Source organism: Carettochelys insculpta, chromosome 20, assembly GCF_033958435.1.
Source record: "Carettochelys insculpta isolate YL-2023 chromosome 20, ASM3395843v1, whole genome shotgun sequence".
Classification (NCBI taxonomy): domain Eukaryota; kingdom Metazoa; phylum Chordata; order Testudines; family Carettochelyidae; genus Carettochelys; species Carettochelys insculpta.
In genome coordinates this window covers 1,163,600-1,178,234 of record NC_134156.1, presented here as the reverse complement: position 1 = coordinate 1,178,234, position 14,635 = coordinate 1,163,600, and the positions used below count along the sequence as shown (strand labels likewise).

The 14,635-nt window shown below is 47.9% G+C and overlaps 1 protein-coding gene across 1 annotated transcript in view; it reads right to left on the bottom strand.

Moving 5' to 3' along the window:
- DNAH9 (dynein axonemal heavy chain 9) overlaps positions 1 to 14,635 on the bottom strand; it is a 240,318-nt gene that overhangs the window by 137,056 nt on the left and 88,627 nt on the right. Inside the window, exons 38-40 of the mRNA XM_075014992.1 lie at positions 10,540 to 10,705; positions 5,495 to 5,597; positions 3,219 to 3,458 (exon numbers count right to left, since the gene is read on the bottom strand). Of these exons, the coding sequence (XP_074871093.1) occupies positions 3,219 to 3,458; positions 5,495 to 5,597; positions 10,540 to 10,705 (509 nt within the window). The remainder of the gene's footprint in view (positions 1 to 3,218; positions 3,459 to 5,494; positions 5,598 to 10,539; positions 10,706 to 14,635) is intronic.

Genomic DNA, 14,635 nt, shown 5'->3' with positions numbered 1-14,635 from the left:
CTGCAGTAAACATGGAAGACGCTGTGTCCTCTTCACATGGAAATACTGCTCCCTAGACAGCAGAACTAGCAGCAGTGACGGCTTCCGATGGGACTGTGCATGCAGTACAGCTTTGGAGCAGTCTGGACCCCCACTGGCCTTTCCTTCCCATGCTGCATGCACTAGGAATTAATACACTGGGAATAAACAGGATTTGCGATCACATTTTTCCAATGTTTGGTGTTTAATAATTCAACACTCTGAGCATTCATCCAACACTTGAACTATTATTGCAGACCTTCAGGGTGCAAAGTGCAAAGAGGTATAAAACAAACCACATGTGGAGGTTTGCTTAGTTTCCCTCACGGTTCCCATCTCCTGAGCACTGCATCCAGTAAAACAAGGTAACCAGCTCACTGGAGCATTCTGGGCAGGCAATCAAAGTTGGGTGGAGGAAACGGATTAAACAGGACTGATGGCTTCTGGCCTCCGCCACCACCCAGTAACACCACAGGAGGGCTCTCAGCACAGTGCAGACTTCCCTGCTCGCTGCGGGTATGTAAGGAGTCCACCATGACCCTGTGGTGAGCTCACGAGATGCACAAAGGGGGCTGTGAGGCGTAAACACCGAATGTATAGAAAGGGGGCAAAACCACAGTTCACCTTGTATAAAAACATCCCCAAAATCAATGACCTTTAATCCTCCTCATTCAACTACCAGTTGAAACAATTCTTAAGAAAAGCTAGTTCTCTGGTGGAAGTGGAAGGGCTAAATGTAAGCTCTGACATTAACTCAGCTCTAGACCGCCAGGACGTTTACAAGCTACTCCTCCGCTCCAGGGCTGCCCTTGTGTCCTTGTGCACACAGCAACAGGCCGAAATCAGTCCCACAGCACAGTCTAGTGGTGCTCTGAGTTCTCTTCAAAGAGACACAACACTGCAGTTCCGAGTGTGCTGTGGGAGAACGCAGACATGGGGGGTCAGGGAAAGAAGCAAAGGAGAAAGGATGTGCGCATGCATGGAGAGTCCGAACACCCAGCCAGCCTCCCTCAGACCAGCCTCCACAAAGAGGCTGCTGGCTTTTGGTGGGGACTGATTCCCGTTTGGGAGACATTCCCTTTACTCAATTCAAAATCACAAACCAATGCCCACAAACACAACCCACCCTGAACCGCCTCCTGGCCAAAGAAAGCCTGGTCCTGCCACTCGCGTAGTACTTCCAAGGGCAGCTCCCTCCCAGCTTCCAGGTTCTATCCTGAGACGCCATCAGCTTCTCTTCTGAGTTATCCGAGCTAATCCCCCACCCCCGACTCAGCACCCCACTACTTGGCAATTTGCCCACTGTGCTCCCATGGATTCAAGAGCAGTTCTGATGCAAGCCAGGTAGTGGCAACAGTCAGTGGGGTCACACCCCTGGGAGCACAGGCTGATGTCAGGGTCCCTTAGCCAGACAAAGTGGAACAAGGACAGCGAACCACCCCATAAACAGATTTTGCCCTCATTATATAATGCTCCCCTATCACCTAGCAGTTGGACCATTGTGCTTTATCCTAGCCTAGACAAAGGGTGAAAAGCAGGTCAGCAGTGGATGAAATCACTTCCAATAGCAAAAGGCAGGGCCGCCTGCCGCCACTGCTCTAGAACAGCTTGTAGGTCCTCCAAGTCCCCAAAACGGGGCACAATACCTTCTGGTCTAGTCAAGGTGAATCTGAGCATCACCTGACAAGGTTCACTCACAACTCCAGCCACTAGGTCCGTGCCAGGGGCTTCACATTCAGCCAGGTCCTTTACTTGTCCACCCTGAGCCCTCCAGCATTCTGGGGGAAAATGGGAGTGAATTCCATTAGGATTCAACTTCCGTGCAGCCCACAGCGAGTCACTCTCTGAGCACAGCAGGTATAAATGCACACAGGCACTTTGAAAGTCTGAACAACATAAAAGCAACATGTCTGCAGATCTCTGTCAGAAACGATTTCTGCAGATGACTACTGTGGAGCATCTTCTGTGTAATATTTACATACACAGGTAGATTTGCATTCACTCATTCTCCATTAGCCACAACAACTACCTGAAGGTTCCTGGAGTGTTCCATAATAAGACAATTAGCACAGTCCTGGTAATAAGACCTGGCAGCCTGCTCTGAGAAAGAATCAGGCAGGGGCTGTAAGTCACTGAGTCAGTGTCTTGCTATAGCTAAGATAACAGGATGATGACAGATTCTTTCGGCAGATCACAAGCGGAGCAGGAGTTAAACCATCTGTGCAGAGACAGCACTAAAATGACTAAGGCCAACAGTTCCAGAGCTGGACTCTCAGGAGTTTCAATCTGCAACGGTTTTCTGCCACATACCTGTTATCATGCACAGCTCTTACAGTTAGAAAGCAGCTGGTGGGAGAAGAATCTCCAAAGGCCCTGTCTCACAGTTCCCCTAGACTGGGCCTTCCACAGTGGGCGAGTGCCTCACAGCCTTCCCTGTAGTTACTCACAACACTCCTCTCAGGGGAGAGCAGGTCATTCCTGTTTTACATATGGGCAGCTGGGGCCCAGAGAGACTACGGGCCTGGCTGTTAAAGGTGTTTAGGCACCAGCATTTAGTGATGCAACACCGAACTGATTTAGGATCCCTGATTTTATTTTGGGGGATTTAGGCACTCAGAAGCTGAGATCCTATTAACCCTTAATGGGAGTTTGGCTCCTAAATCCCTTTTCAAAAAGAGCGTTAGGCATTGCAACTCAGTGTAACAACACCTGAATGCCATTAAAATTCTGGGCCTAAGTCACCTGGCCAAGACCACAAAGGAAATCTGTGGATAAGCAAGGAATCACACCTCTCTCTAAGGCATGGGCTAGTACTGCCAATCACTGCATCACATTCCTCATTCTCAGCTGATCTTGCAAAGCTGGAGCTCTACCACAGGGGAACGACATGAGCAACAGGGAAAGGGATTTCAGGGCCAGAGATCCCCCACAACGTTTCAGTGCATCAGTACCTTGGAGGATCTGGGCCTTACTTACTAAGAGTAACAGATATTTTACTGAAAAAGAGGGTGCTGTCATTGTGTTGGCAGCCAGGGCTGAGGGACACAGGGTATACACAGCCCTGGTGAACATGCATGCCTCCCATTAAAGTTAACTGGTGTTGGACTGGCACAGAGAGGGGACAACCACACACCCATCAGTTCCACCTCCTACTGTTAGTCGGCGGCTGAGTGCCCCAGGAAGAAAACTACTGCACTTACTTGGAAGATATTGGAGAGGTCTCTGAGATTGAAAATATAATGGAATTTGATCGCCGTTGGCAGGAAAGTGGCAGCGACTCTCTGGTGCAGGCCCAGGGCTAGGCGTATGAGCTGCTGCGAGGATTTCTGTACGGGCCCAGAGAAACTTCCCCATCTCAGGTGCTGCGTTAGAATGGCACTGTAGATGGTGGACAAAGCTTCTGATCCAGGGAACGAGAGTGCAAACACACAGAAGTGGCGCTGAGGGAGGGAAGAACACAGAGAGGTTTCAGACAGGACTGGCCCTTCTCCCTGAATGGTGAGCCACCTCGGGGGCCTGCTTCCAAAGGGTGGCACTGTCAGTTGCGTCCGATGGTCACTTCTGTGACAGTTGTAAAGGCAGGGCACACAAGAAGTGCAGGGTGCCATTTGACAGCTCCCTCAGACAAGGACAGTGGGTTTCCTGACGCTCTCTGTAAGAGCAGGTGGATGGAGATGGGAAAGTCACAAGATTTTCAGTGCTCAAAATATCTCCTTTTAACCAGTGACGGGCACTCATTTAAGGAGGTCAGGATCAGGGTAATTCCTTTAATGGAGCAAGAGGATATTCAAGAAACGGGGACAAGTTCTAGCTGTTCATGTAACGGTGCTAGTGGCACCAGCCGGACTGCACGTATTTAACCACGGAGAGCAGGGTTTGGTGCCCATGCAGGATACAATGCATCAGGCTGTTGTGATCATTCTTCTAAGTCCCTTTCGAGTTCCCTTCTTTCTCTCATAAATACTAATCCAATCCTGGGTGTTCTCATTCTGCTACTTGCAAAGGGGCTGTGGCCATAGCTGGCAGTTGGATACCTAGCAATGTCCTGACCCCTCTGAGGACCACTATGCTACCCCACCAATGCCAGCAGATAAACCATGCTCCTTGTGATCAGAGAACACCCATCACAAGTTACAGAGGAGAACAGGACCCCAGCTCAGAACAAAGGTCCATCTGGGCCAGTATCCTCTCTCCCAGCAGTGGCCAGAGCTGGCTGTTTCAGAGGAAACAGACAGAACAGGGCAGTCATCAAGAGACACACCCCTGCTAGTTGCAGCATCAAAGACTTAGGACACTGAGCATAGGGCTGCATGCCCCTCCATCCTGGCTAATACTTACTGATGGATCTATCCTAATCCTGTTGTGAACCCCATTACACTTCTGGCCTTCACAACATTGTCTGGTAATGTGCCCCACAAGCTGACCCCGCATTGGGTGAAGCCACTTCCTTACATTGTTTTAAACCTGCTCCCTATTAAACATAGCACTTGCCAGCTGAATCAGAGCTGATGTCCAGCCAGTGCAGTACCCGGTCTCTGACACTGGCCAGAACCAGATGCTTTGGACAACATACTAAGCAAATGTTCTGTCCCCTATATTAGGGCTCCTCCTAACCCTTGCCAGCCAGTGACTGGCTTAAGCCCTGAAGCAGAGGTTTAAAATCTTCTCCCTAATCCATGTTAGCATTAGCAGTTATAACTCCGGCTGTCCTTCTTTCCTCTTTTCACTGTATTTAGTCTCACACAGGAAAAGGAAAACGTAGCTGCTCGCCTGAGAATTTTTACAAACCAAACCAGAGAAAATGGAGTAATTACGTTCCAGGGATAACACTAGGTAAATAAAATCAAACTCAAGGGCTGTGTCTACACTACAAAAATAACTTGGAAGTTGCTTATTTCAAAGTACAACTTCAACGTACCAGACTTCAAAGTTAAGAGTCTACGCAAAACCTACTTTGAAGTTAAACTTCGAAGTGGGGCACATCTCCATTTCTGGGAATGGAATACAAACTTCAAAATTGAGCTGAGGCAGTTAACTTTGAAGTAAGGGGAAATGTGTGTAGACTCTCTGCAGGCTACTTCGAAGTAGCACCTAACTTCAAAGTAAACTGTGAAGTTAGTTCCTAGTGTAGACACACCCAAGCTGTAGCACAGTAAAGGCTGTTAGCCATCGCAAACTGTGAGTAGTAATGGGCAGAGAAATATGGCGGGGAAGGGCCAAAAAGGAAGAATAAGGGACCATTTTGCTTTCTGTTCCACCCACGTAAATTAGATTAACTCCACTGATTTAAATGAATTTACGGTGATATAAAAGCATGAGGAGTCTGGCCACGTTGCGTACCATTGGAGTATTAACGGCAGCATCACTGCCATAATCTGTCCCTTCAGGTTATTCTTTAAAGACTGTTTTGATAACGTTCTAAGTCTCCAAACCTTTGAGGAAAATTAGCAGCACGCTGACGATTCATGGACTCTACCTGGAGCCGTGGGTTGATGGTGAAACTCCCCGCAGTGGGATTCATACATGACACGTACTGGACATTCATGATCCCCTTCAGGGACAGTTTGTTTCTGTCGTACCTGTGGCAGACAAAGCACCGCGATAACTGCAGCCTACAGGCAACAGCGGTGTTGCAGCACCCCTCCCTTGAGGGCCAGGTCCGGAATAACGGCCACACCTCTGCGTAACCAGATAGGGGCACAAAGGGTAAACTTGCCAGGCCCCAGGGCAAGGTGGGGAAGGGGCCGGGCCTCAGGCAGAAGAGGCAGGGCTGGGGCAGGCAGCCTTCAGTGCGCCTCTGCTCGCCCACACCAGAATGCCTCACACTGGGTCCCCACTCCCCAGCCAGCCCTCAGAGCAGGCTACACAGCACTCTGGCTACAATCTAAAGGCTCAGGGCTCTGGCCAGCACCGCTCCTGAGGTAACAGCAGTGGCAACCAGGAGCCCTGGGCCTTTTTGAATTGCCAGGTGTTGGGGCAACTGCCTCCTTTGTCCCTCTCCCCTTCCCTCCCCCCATCTGCAGACCTGTGTGTAACACAGACGACTTCACTTCATGACCCATGGGTCGGAATCAAATGCGAGGCTCTTTGGGACCAGGACCGTGTGGTTCCCTGCCCCCCGCCTCCTGGCCACCAGGTCCCCAGTCATGGCTCCTCCAGTCCCTAGCCATGGCCTCCCCGGCTGCATCTTCCTCGGGCACCAGCTTTCAGTTCCGGCCCTGGCCTCCCAGCCAACAGCTCTCCAGCCTGCTCGAGCCCCCGTCCAAAGCTTCCCTGGCCCAGACACAGCTTTCCTCAGCTGCACCACAGCCCCAGCTCATCTAGTGGCGCTTCCCGCCCCACTCCCCACAGCCACCGGGGCTATCTGGTCCCTCTTGTCCTGCTGGGCCATGGACGTTGCTGGACCAGAGAATCCCAGATTCCAGAGTTTCAGCTCATTGTTTCTTTCATTTTTCTATCCGCTGGGATGGCAGCAGCAATTAACAGTGTCTTTTTTTGTCTTCTTTTCTACAACTCCGCTTTCCAGCCAGTTTGCCTGCACCATTCAGTCTGCAGCAACTGCGAGATCCCATAAATCTTTGCCTCCTCCTTGTCTAGAGCACTTTGGATTTGTTCGTCATAATACGTTGTGACTCATTTACATCAATACTTAACACAAAGGCTTCACCACACACACTTGTTGATTTCATTGTGTCTGCTCCTATCTCCTCTCCCAGCCAAACTCCCACAGGTGCTCGATAGATGCTCCATCATCTCCTCCTTTTCTGAACACACAATGCACTTTGGGGAGAACTGTGTTGTTCACTTTTGTTTCAAACACAATGAAGTCTCGAGGACTGTTCTTGTGCATGCACACCGAGGCTGTTGTTCTTTGGCAATTTGCCTTCCCTTTTCCTTTTTGCCTTCTTTGGCTGGGATGCACTCGGCTTAGCTTGTTAGTGTGACTAGGGGATCCTCTACTCTGGCTGGCTTCTCACATATTTTAAAGTTATATTCTTCATTATCAACTTATTCATCTACCGATAGCAGAGCTTTTGCTCCATCGCATCCTTGGACATACATCCCACCCACATCCTGATGTACAGTCATTATGCAGTGCACCACCAGGAGGTTTCTTCTTCACATTTTTTTTTTCCTTCTCCTCTTGACACTATATGATCACACTATCAGTTATCCGGTTAGTCAACTGATCCCCCATCTCTGTATCATCATCAAACTTTTCTGCACCCATCCTTGCTCTCTGCATATCCTTTTGTGATGGTCTGTACCTGCAACTTGCGGTTACGTGCTGCTGCTCTGTGCTGATTTAGCTCCCAGAGAATTCACGTCAGTGACTGTATCAGCATCATGTACAGCACTGCCGCTAAGGGATCTCCTCGAGAGATTCTTCTTTTAACTTGGGTACCTTCCCCACATTTAGAAATGGGAAAGGAATTGCACCGTATGGCATTGTTTCAGCCACCCGAGGGGGAACGTGGAGGGAATCTGATACATAGGCATGTACAGGTGACATTCCTGCATCTGAACGCAGCTGAGAGAGTCCTGTAGTTGTGCATGCGTCAGTTCAGCCCCAAGCAGCATGCCACAGTGCCAGAGCTGGAGTAGCGGATGTATATGTTTGAGGAGCCTCTACACCTACGCACTAAGTGTGCCCTCTGATCACCAGCCCTGGAGCACCAGCTCTGCGTAAGATAATGCAGTTCAGCTTCAAACACTGCTGCATGGATTTGACGTTGGATCCTCCTTTGGCAAGTAAGAAGTTACTCACCTTGTGCAGTAACGATGGTTGTTGAAGATGTGTCCCTCTGTGGGTGCTCCACTGTAGGCGTACATGCACCCTGCACCTCTAATCAGAAATTTTTGGTAGCAGTATCCACTGAGCCCGTGCACATGTGCTCTCCCTCCCATGGTCTGCCTCCAGGCTGTCTACCACTGCAGGGGCGAAAGCTCCTCACTTCCTTCTCTACTGCCTTTGGCCTCTCACAGAGACAGCAGCTGTCCTTAACCTACATCATTAGCATGAACAGTAGCTTCACAGAACAAAAAAGCAAAAAAAGCAGTCCTGCAGCACTTTAAAGACTAACGATAGAATTTATTAAGCGATCATTTTTGTGGGACAGACCCACTTCTTCCGATCTGGAAAATCCTGATAAATGGCGACTGAAACAAAGAGAATATAACAGAAAGATAGAAAAAAACAAAATAAAAACTGATGAATCAGCTAGATAGGACAGAAGGAAGCTGGGGAAGGGGAAAGAAAAATAGTTTCTCCAAGTATCTATTAAGTTAAGTGGACTTCTTGGCATCACTGCAAATATCAAAGTGGGAAAACTCTCTTTCTAATACGTAAGGTAACTGATATCTTTGCTGAATCTGAGGTATATATTATTAAACTTGAGAATGAACTCCAATTCAGATGCCTCCCTTTGTAATGGTGTTAAAAAGTCTCTATTTTAGAATGCATACGTTCAAATTTTGTATGCTCTGGCCTGCTAGGCTGAAATGCTCACTGACAGGTTTATGTGTATTCAGGTTCCTAATGTCTGATTTGCATCCATTCATTCTTTGGCAAAGTGATTGTCCAATTTATCCAATATACATGGCAGAGGGGCATTGCTGGCACATGACTGCATATCTCACATAGGTGGAAGTGGAGGAATACAAGCCCCTGATCGTGTGACTGACATGGTTAGGTCCAGGAATGGTGTCTCCAGTGTAAGTATGTGGAGAAAGTTGGCAACAGGGTTTGCTGCAAGGAGAAGTTTCAGGAGTAGTGTTTCTGTGGTGTGACCCATGGTAGTTAGAAAGAATTTTCCTGTCTGTAAGAAGAACAGGCCTCCTGTGAGAGTGAAGCATCATGTTCCAGTAGAGGTTGTAGGTTGTTGATAATGCACTGAAGGGGTTTAAGTTGGGGGCTATGGGTGATGACAAGTGGTGTTCTGTTATTAACCTTGGACCTATCTAGAAGTAGCTTGTTTCTGGGCATTTGTCTGGCTCTGTCAATCCGTTGTGCGCTTTTTTGTTTTTGTTTGTTTGTTTGTTTTGCTTTTTTTATTTATTTATTTTTATTTTTTATTTTAACACTTCTCCCAGTGGGTAATTACGTTTTATGAATGCCTGGTAGAGATCTCAGAGTTTTTGGTCTCTGTCAGTGGATTGGAACAGATGAGATTGTACCTAAAGGCTCGACTATAAACATGCAATGTGCCCTGGATGGAAGCTGGAGGCATGTAGGTAAGAGTAGCAGTCAGTAGGTTTCTGGTAGAGAGTGGTATTGATTTGAACATTGGTGATTTGTACAGTGGTGTCCAAGAAATGGATCTCTCATGTGGAATGGTCAATGCTGAGATTGATGGTGGGGTGGAGGTAGTTGAAATCCTTGTGGAATTCTTCAAGAGTCTCTTTACCATGGATCCAAATGAGAAAGATGTCATTGATGTAGCGTAAGTGAAAATGGGGTAACAGGGGACCAGAGCTGAGGAAACATTGTTCTAAGCCAGCTATAAAAACACGAGCATACTGTGGGGCCATGCATCGAACTCACATACAAATCAAATCCCACACCAGGCAGTGGATCTCAGTGTTCTGCATCACCTGTTGCAAGCAATCAGTTTTCAAGGGAGCAGTTAAAATGCGAGCCCAGGAAAGTGAGGATTCTCCAAAATGGGCCAGATGTCAAACCTGCAAACTATGGTCAGAGAACAGTGGCAGAAGATCACAGGACTTGGTCAATTTCTTGTGTGACACGAGATGAGTCATTCCAGCGGCTGTACATGAAGAAGAGCCCTGGAGAGCAGGTCTGCAGATGTTTACAACTCAGACAGGTGAAGAACTGAGCCAGCAGTAGAAAGGACATCTGCACCCTCATTTCACACAGCAAATGCCACACTCCTCCAGCACTCTACAGGTCCCAAGAACAATGACGTGCCTGGACCCAGATAATCACTGCACTCTCGAGTGACCTCACCCAGGAAAATGATGACAAAAACACCCTATCACCTGGGGGTGCAACCACCACAAAGTGATCACTGCATATCTGATATCACTCTGCAACGGAACTCTTAGTCCTTAGCCTCAAAGGAGACCAGCGCAACACTCAAAAGATGAGCCCGGGAGCATGAATTCTTCACTCTGAGGGACACAAACAACCAGGAACTGAGCAGACACTGTACTGAGGGCTTATTATAACAACCTGAACCCGCTAACTACTCTCAGCCCCAGCTGCTGCCCCTCACCCCATTACTGGAGAGGTGTTAACAGGCCTCTTCACCTTCAATGGTCCCTTGAAATGTGTTACCTACTTACACTAAACAACCTGCCCCACCTCCTGTGTAGCTGAAGGAGAGCTTTGCGTTACCTCAAACACTCGTCTCGCTCACCAGCAGAAGTGGGTCCAATAACAGACAGCCCCTCAGGCGTCCTGCTTCTCCCATACAGTGACAGCAAGGTGTCTACAGCAGCACCGCATGCGTAGTGCCAGACTACGAGCAGGAATAGCACAGTGCAGGGGAAGACACCTACCAGTGGCCATAGTCCATGTGTTGTCTGATCAGTGTGTGGGACTGCACTGTCCCGTAAGCGTCCACTTCAGGCATGTTCAGATCATCAATGAAGTAGATGAGTTTCTTGGTGCCAGGTGGGCCATAATTTCTACCAGCCTTTTTATCCAGAGGCTTCTCAAATACAGCTGTATAGGAGTGGAGGCAGAGAGTCAAACCATGAAGCTGCATTCACAGAGGATGTCAATAATGGTAGGCAAGGTGAGAGCGGGGCACACCAGTCATCAAATGAGTGAGACAACAAACCACAAAGCGGGAAAGGTAAATGGTCTGTGTTCGAGGTGACAAGTCTCAGAGGGGGGTAGCCGCGTTAGTCTGGATCCACAAAGACAACAAGAAGTCTTGTGCACCTTATAGACTAACAAATTTTTGGGAGTGTAAGCTTTCGTGGGCAAAGACCCACTTCGCCAGCTGCCTTGTGTTAGAGGTGAGGGCCGTAACCAGCTCTGCCACCAACATCCAGCCTGCAGGGGACAGAGAGAGAGGAAGCAGGTTTGAGTGCTGAGTTGCCCTGACGGAAGTCTCTCGGGTCTGAGGCAGAACTAGAGCTGGACTGAGTAGCCCAGTGCTAGGACCACAGAGTGCAGCCAACCATGGGAAAGTGCAGCCAATCTCATCTGTCGCCTGAGCTCATTATCACACTGCTAATGACGCAAAACCAAGAAAAGGTGAGTTTTGACCCCGCGGAGGGCATATGACTTTGCTTGTTCCAGAAGAGGTGGGAAAGTCTCCCTGAATTGCTGCTCTCTGCTAGGAGAAGTCAGAACCACTCTTCCCTGCCTCTGCCCAAGGGTGCCGTTCTGGGGAGAGCAGCAGCAGTGCAGCTGGGGATGGGGTCAAGGGAGTAATTCACCCAGTCTGTGTGCCTTCCTCCGGCTCCCTGGTGGTCAGGGGAATGGGAAGAAGAGCAGCAGGCATCCCGATACACATAGCTGCTGTCCTCCCCACCCCCCGCCACCCAAAACGGCCCCCTTGCCTCCACCAGCCAGGCGGGGCAGGACTCCCCCTCACCAGTAGTACACAGATGTCTTTTGACACCCCAGAGGCTTCCTATCGTGTGACTAGGCCAAACTCCAGCAAGAGCTGGCAAATGCCCACAGGTTTCAGTGTCTGTCTGTCTGCTGGGACAATCATTTCTCAGCCGTTGTTTCTGGCCCTGCCAAGAGGATGGACAATGCTTTTTGCCATAAATCTGGGAAGTTGTGAAGGTGGTGTGTGTGTGTGTGTGTGTGTGTGTGTGTGTGTGTGTGTGTGTGTGTGTGTGTGTGTGTGTGTGTGTGTGTGTGTGTGTGTGTGTGTGTTTCTTCCTATTGCTATATCATCAATATTTAATTAAATAATTACAGCAATATTGTCCAAATTGTCCTAGGTTATCATTTCATTGACCACAAATATGGAGGTTGCATGCTTTCACTTTTTGCAAACCAACTAGTCCAAAAAGAACTGAGCCAATGCCCCTTTTCCCCCTTGCATGTTGATTTTGGGAACTCCTTCTGCCTCCAGGCATACTGCTTTTTAGTACATGCCAACTACATTTGCTTCATTTATAGTTTTTAGTCTTCAATCCATTTCAATCAGTGCTATAAAAACATCACAATAAATAGCAATTATTTATGACTACAGAAGATTGGCCAGCAGAAAGGGCAGTGGAAATTTTAAAATAGCCATATTCTGGAAAACCCATTTAATACGTGTATTATAATGCAGAAAAAATTCTTAAGGGAGATTTTTTCAGAATATCAGTTATACCCTTTTCTTCACTGATGCACTGCACATCAAATGTCTTTCCTTCACCACTGCTCAGACACCAGTGCCTCTCTCATCTTCTGACAGTTTAGTGCAGAAAGAAATTTAAAACTATAGGAAAAAAAATGATGTGTCTTCTCTGAGTGGAGTAGATTCCCCACCACCACCCACTTTCATAAATCCTGAATATTTGAAGCTTCTGGTAGCAAGTTAAACTAAGTGTTTCCACTAAGCATTTACTTTAAATTTAATTAGCATTCAATTAACATATAAAATCAGCCACTGTTGAGGTTTAACAAGTACATGAGAGATATATCAAATTGAAATGCAATTACTAGAAACAAATGACAAGTCTGGGAAAATAGCCTTTTCACGTGAAACAATAGTTCATGATACTAATAAAAGAGTATGTTTTGCTGTCTTTGAAATCCCGACATATTCAAATTAGCGTCTGAAATAAATATTCACCATAAATGTGATTTATTAAGAGTTCTTTGTGTTTTCCAGAGGCTGTCAGTCTAAGAGCACCAGGTTGCATGCAACTATCCAAGGGCAGATTTGTACTGTGCAAAGTGCCTGCACAAATACCATACACTACATAAAACACTGAAGTTTTGAAGGGGAACTAAGGGGGCTTGTGCAGGATTTCTCAGAGTTTACAAACATTAAACTATTTCTAATGGCATCAGAAAGCTCTCTGGGCTCTATGGCCAGTAGAGGTAGTATGGCAGCCTGGACTAAAAACTTCAGGGTGCAATGCCAGCCTTCCCAAAGTGTACCCTGTTAGGAAAGCTCATGCTAAGCTGCATTCAGGCCTGTATTATCGCTTGAGATAGAATTTTAGGTCCCGTTTGCTCATTTGATTTTTGATACACACATAAGAATGGCTATGCTGGGTCAGACCAAAGGTCCATCCAGCCCAGTAGCCCGTCTGCCGACAGTGGCCAGTGCCAGGTGCCCCAGAGGGGGTGGACCGAAGACAATGATCAAGGAATTTGTCTCCTGCCATTCATCTCCAGCCTCTGACAATCAGAGGCCAGGAACACCATTCCTACCCTTGGCTTACAGCCTTTTATGGACCTAACTCCATGAACTTATCTAGCTCTTTCTTAAATTCTCTTATAGTCCTAGCCTTCACAGTCTCCTCTGGCAAGGAGTTCCACAGGTTAACATATTCCCACTAATCTGTGTGAGCAGTGAGATCTCTATTACTATGCATAAACAAAGGACAAAGACACTGCATATGTTGCTTCTGCCTAGCCAGATGGGTTTGCTAGTCTAATGGGAACAGATGAGAGCTGGTAAATGTTACAGGGCATGGAGGGAGTACAATCTCTGAGGGCACACTGGAAGAGTCCCTCAACTCCTATCTCAAGGCAAGGGCAAGCAACTTGTGGCGGGGAGCAAGCTGGGATGGGGGAGGGGGAAGGTATAAAATACTACAGGCCAGAGAAATGCCTGTCTCTGCCGAGCTGCAGAAAAGCACTAACGGAAAGGACCTCTCCTTCCACTAGCGAGGGCATAACACTGCAGCCACCAGTGGGCCACCACCTTAGAGGAAGAGGATGAGAGAGTGGGGGAGAGAGTGAGGATGAAAAGTGTAAGACAGAATGGCAAGAAAGCGGGAGGGAAAAAGCAAAGGCTGAGATAAGGAGAAAGAAGAGGAAGAAAAAAGGAACACATCCCAAAAGCCAGGATGATGGGAGGAGAGATGGAGATAAGTCCAGATACATAAGCCCGGCTGCTGAGCCTGTATTTACAAGGCATGTCTGTAAAAGTGGTCAGAATACACCTCAGATGCACACCCACAGCTGGCGTTGGCTTGGTATGCAATTCTACTTACAGTCACACAAGAGCTCTAAAACATACTGACTACAACCTGTGACCACACTGCTGAGAGGGAAGGCCGGGAAGTACCCGCATGTCTCTTTTCCAAGTCAGGCATGTAAAAGCAGATCTGCTGCTGGTAGAAAACGTCACAGCTCCTTTGGGGCCAGTTGCCACCAGCTGAGGAACTGCTTCATGCAGTTCCTAAAAACCACTTGCTCTATTTCATATAAATCCATGTCCTGAAGGATGCTCTTGGCTGGGAAAATGAAGGGCACATGTGACCAAAGCCTCTCTTGGATGGACACTGCCTAGTCCCACCCTTGGCACCCACGTGCCAGCACATACTCTTGAACACTGCAGTCTCCTGGTAAAAGTGCCCACAAAAGTGCTCCCAGGCCCTTCTTCAACTTTGGAACCTGTTCTGAGGATTGGGCTGTAAAAGGTGGAACAGCAGAAGCTGCTGTCTCAGTGTAGAGTGGTGA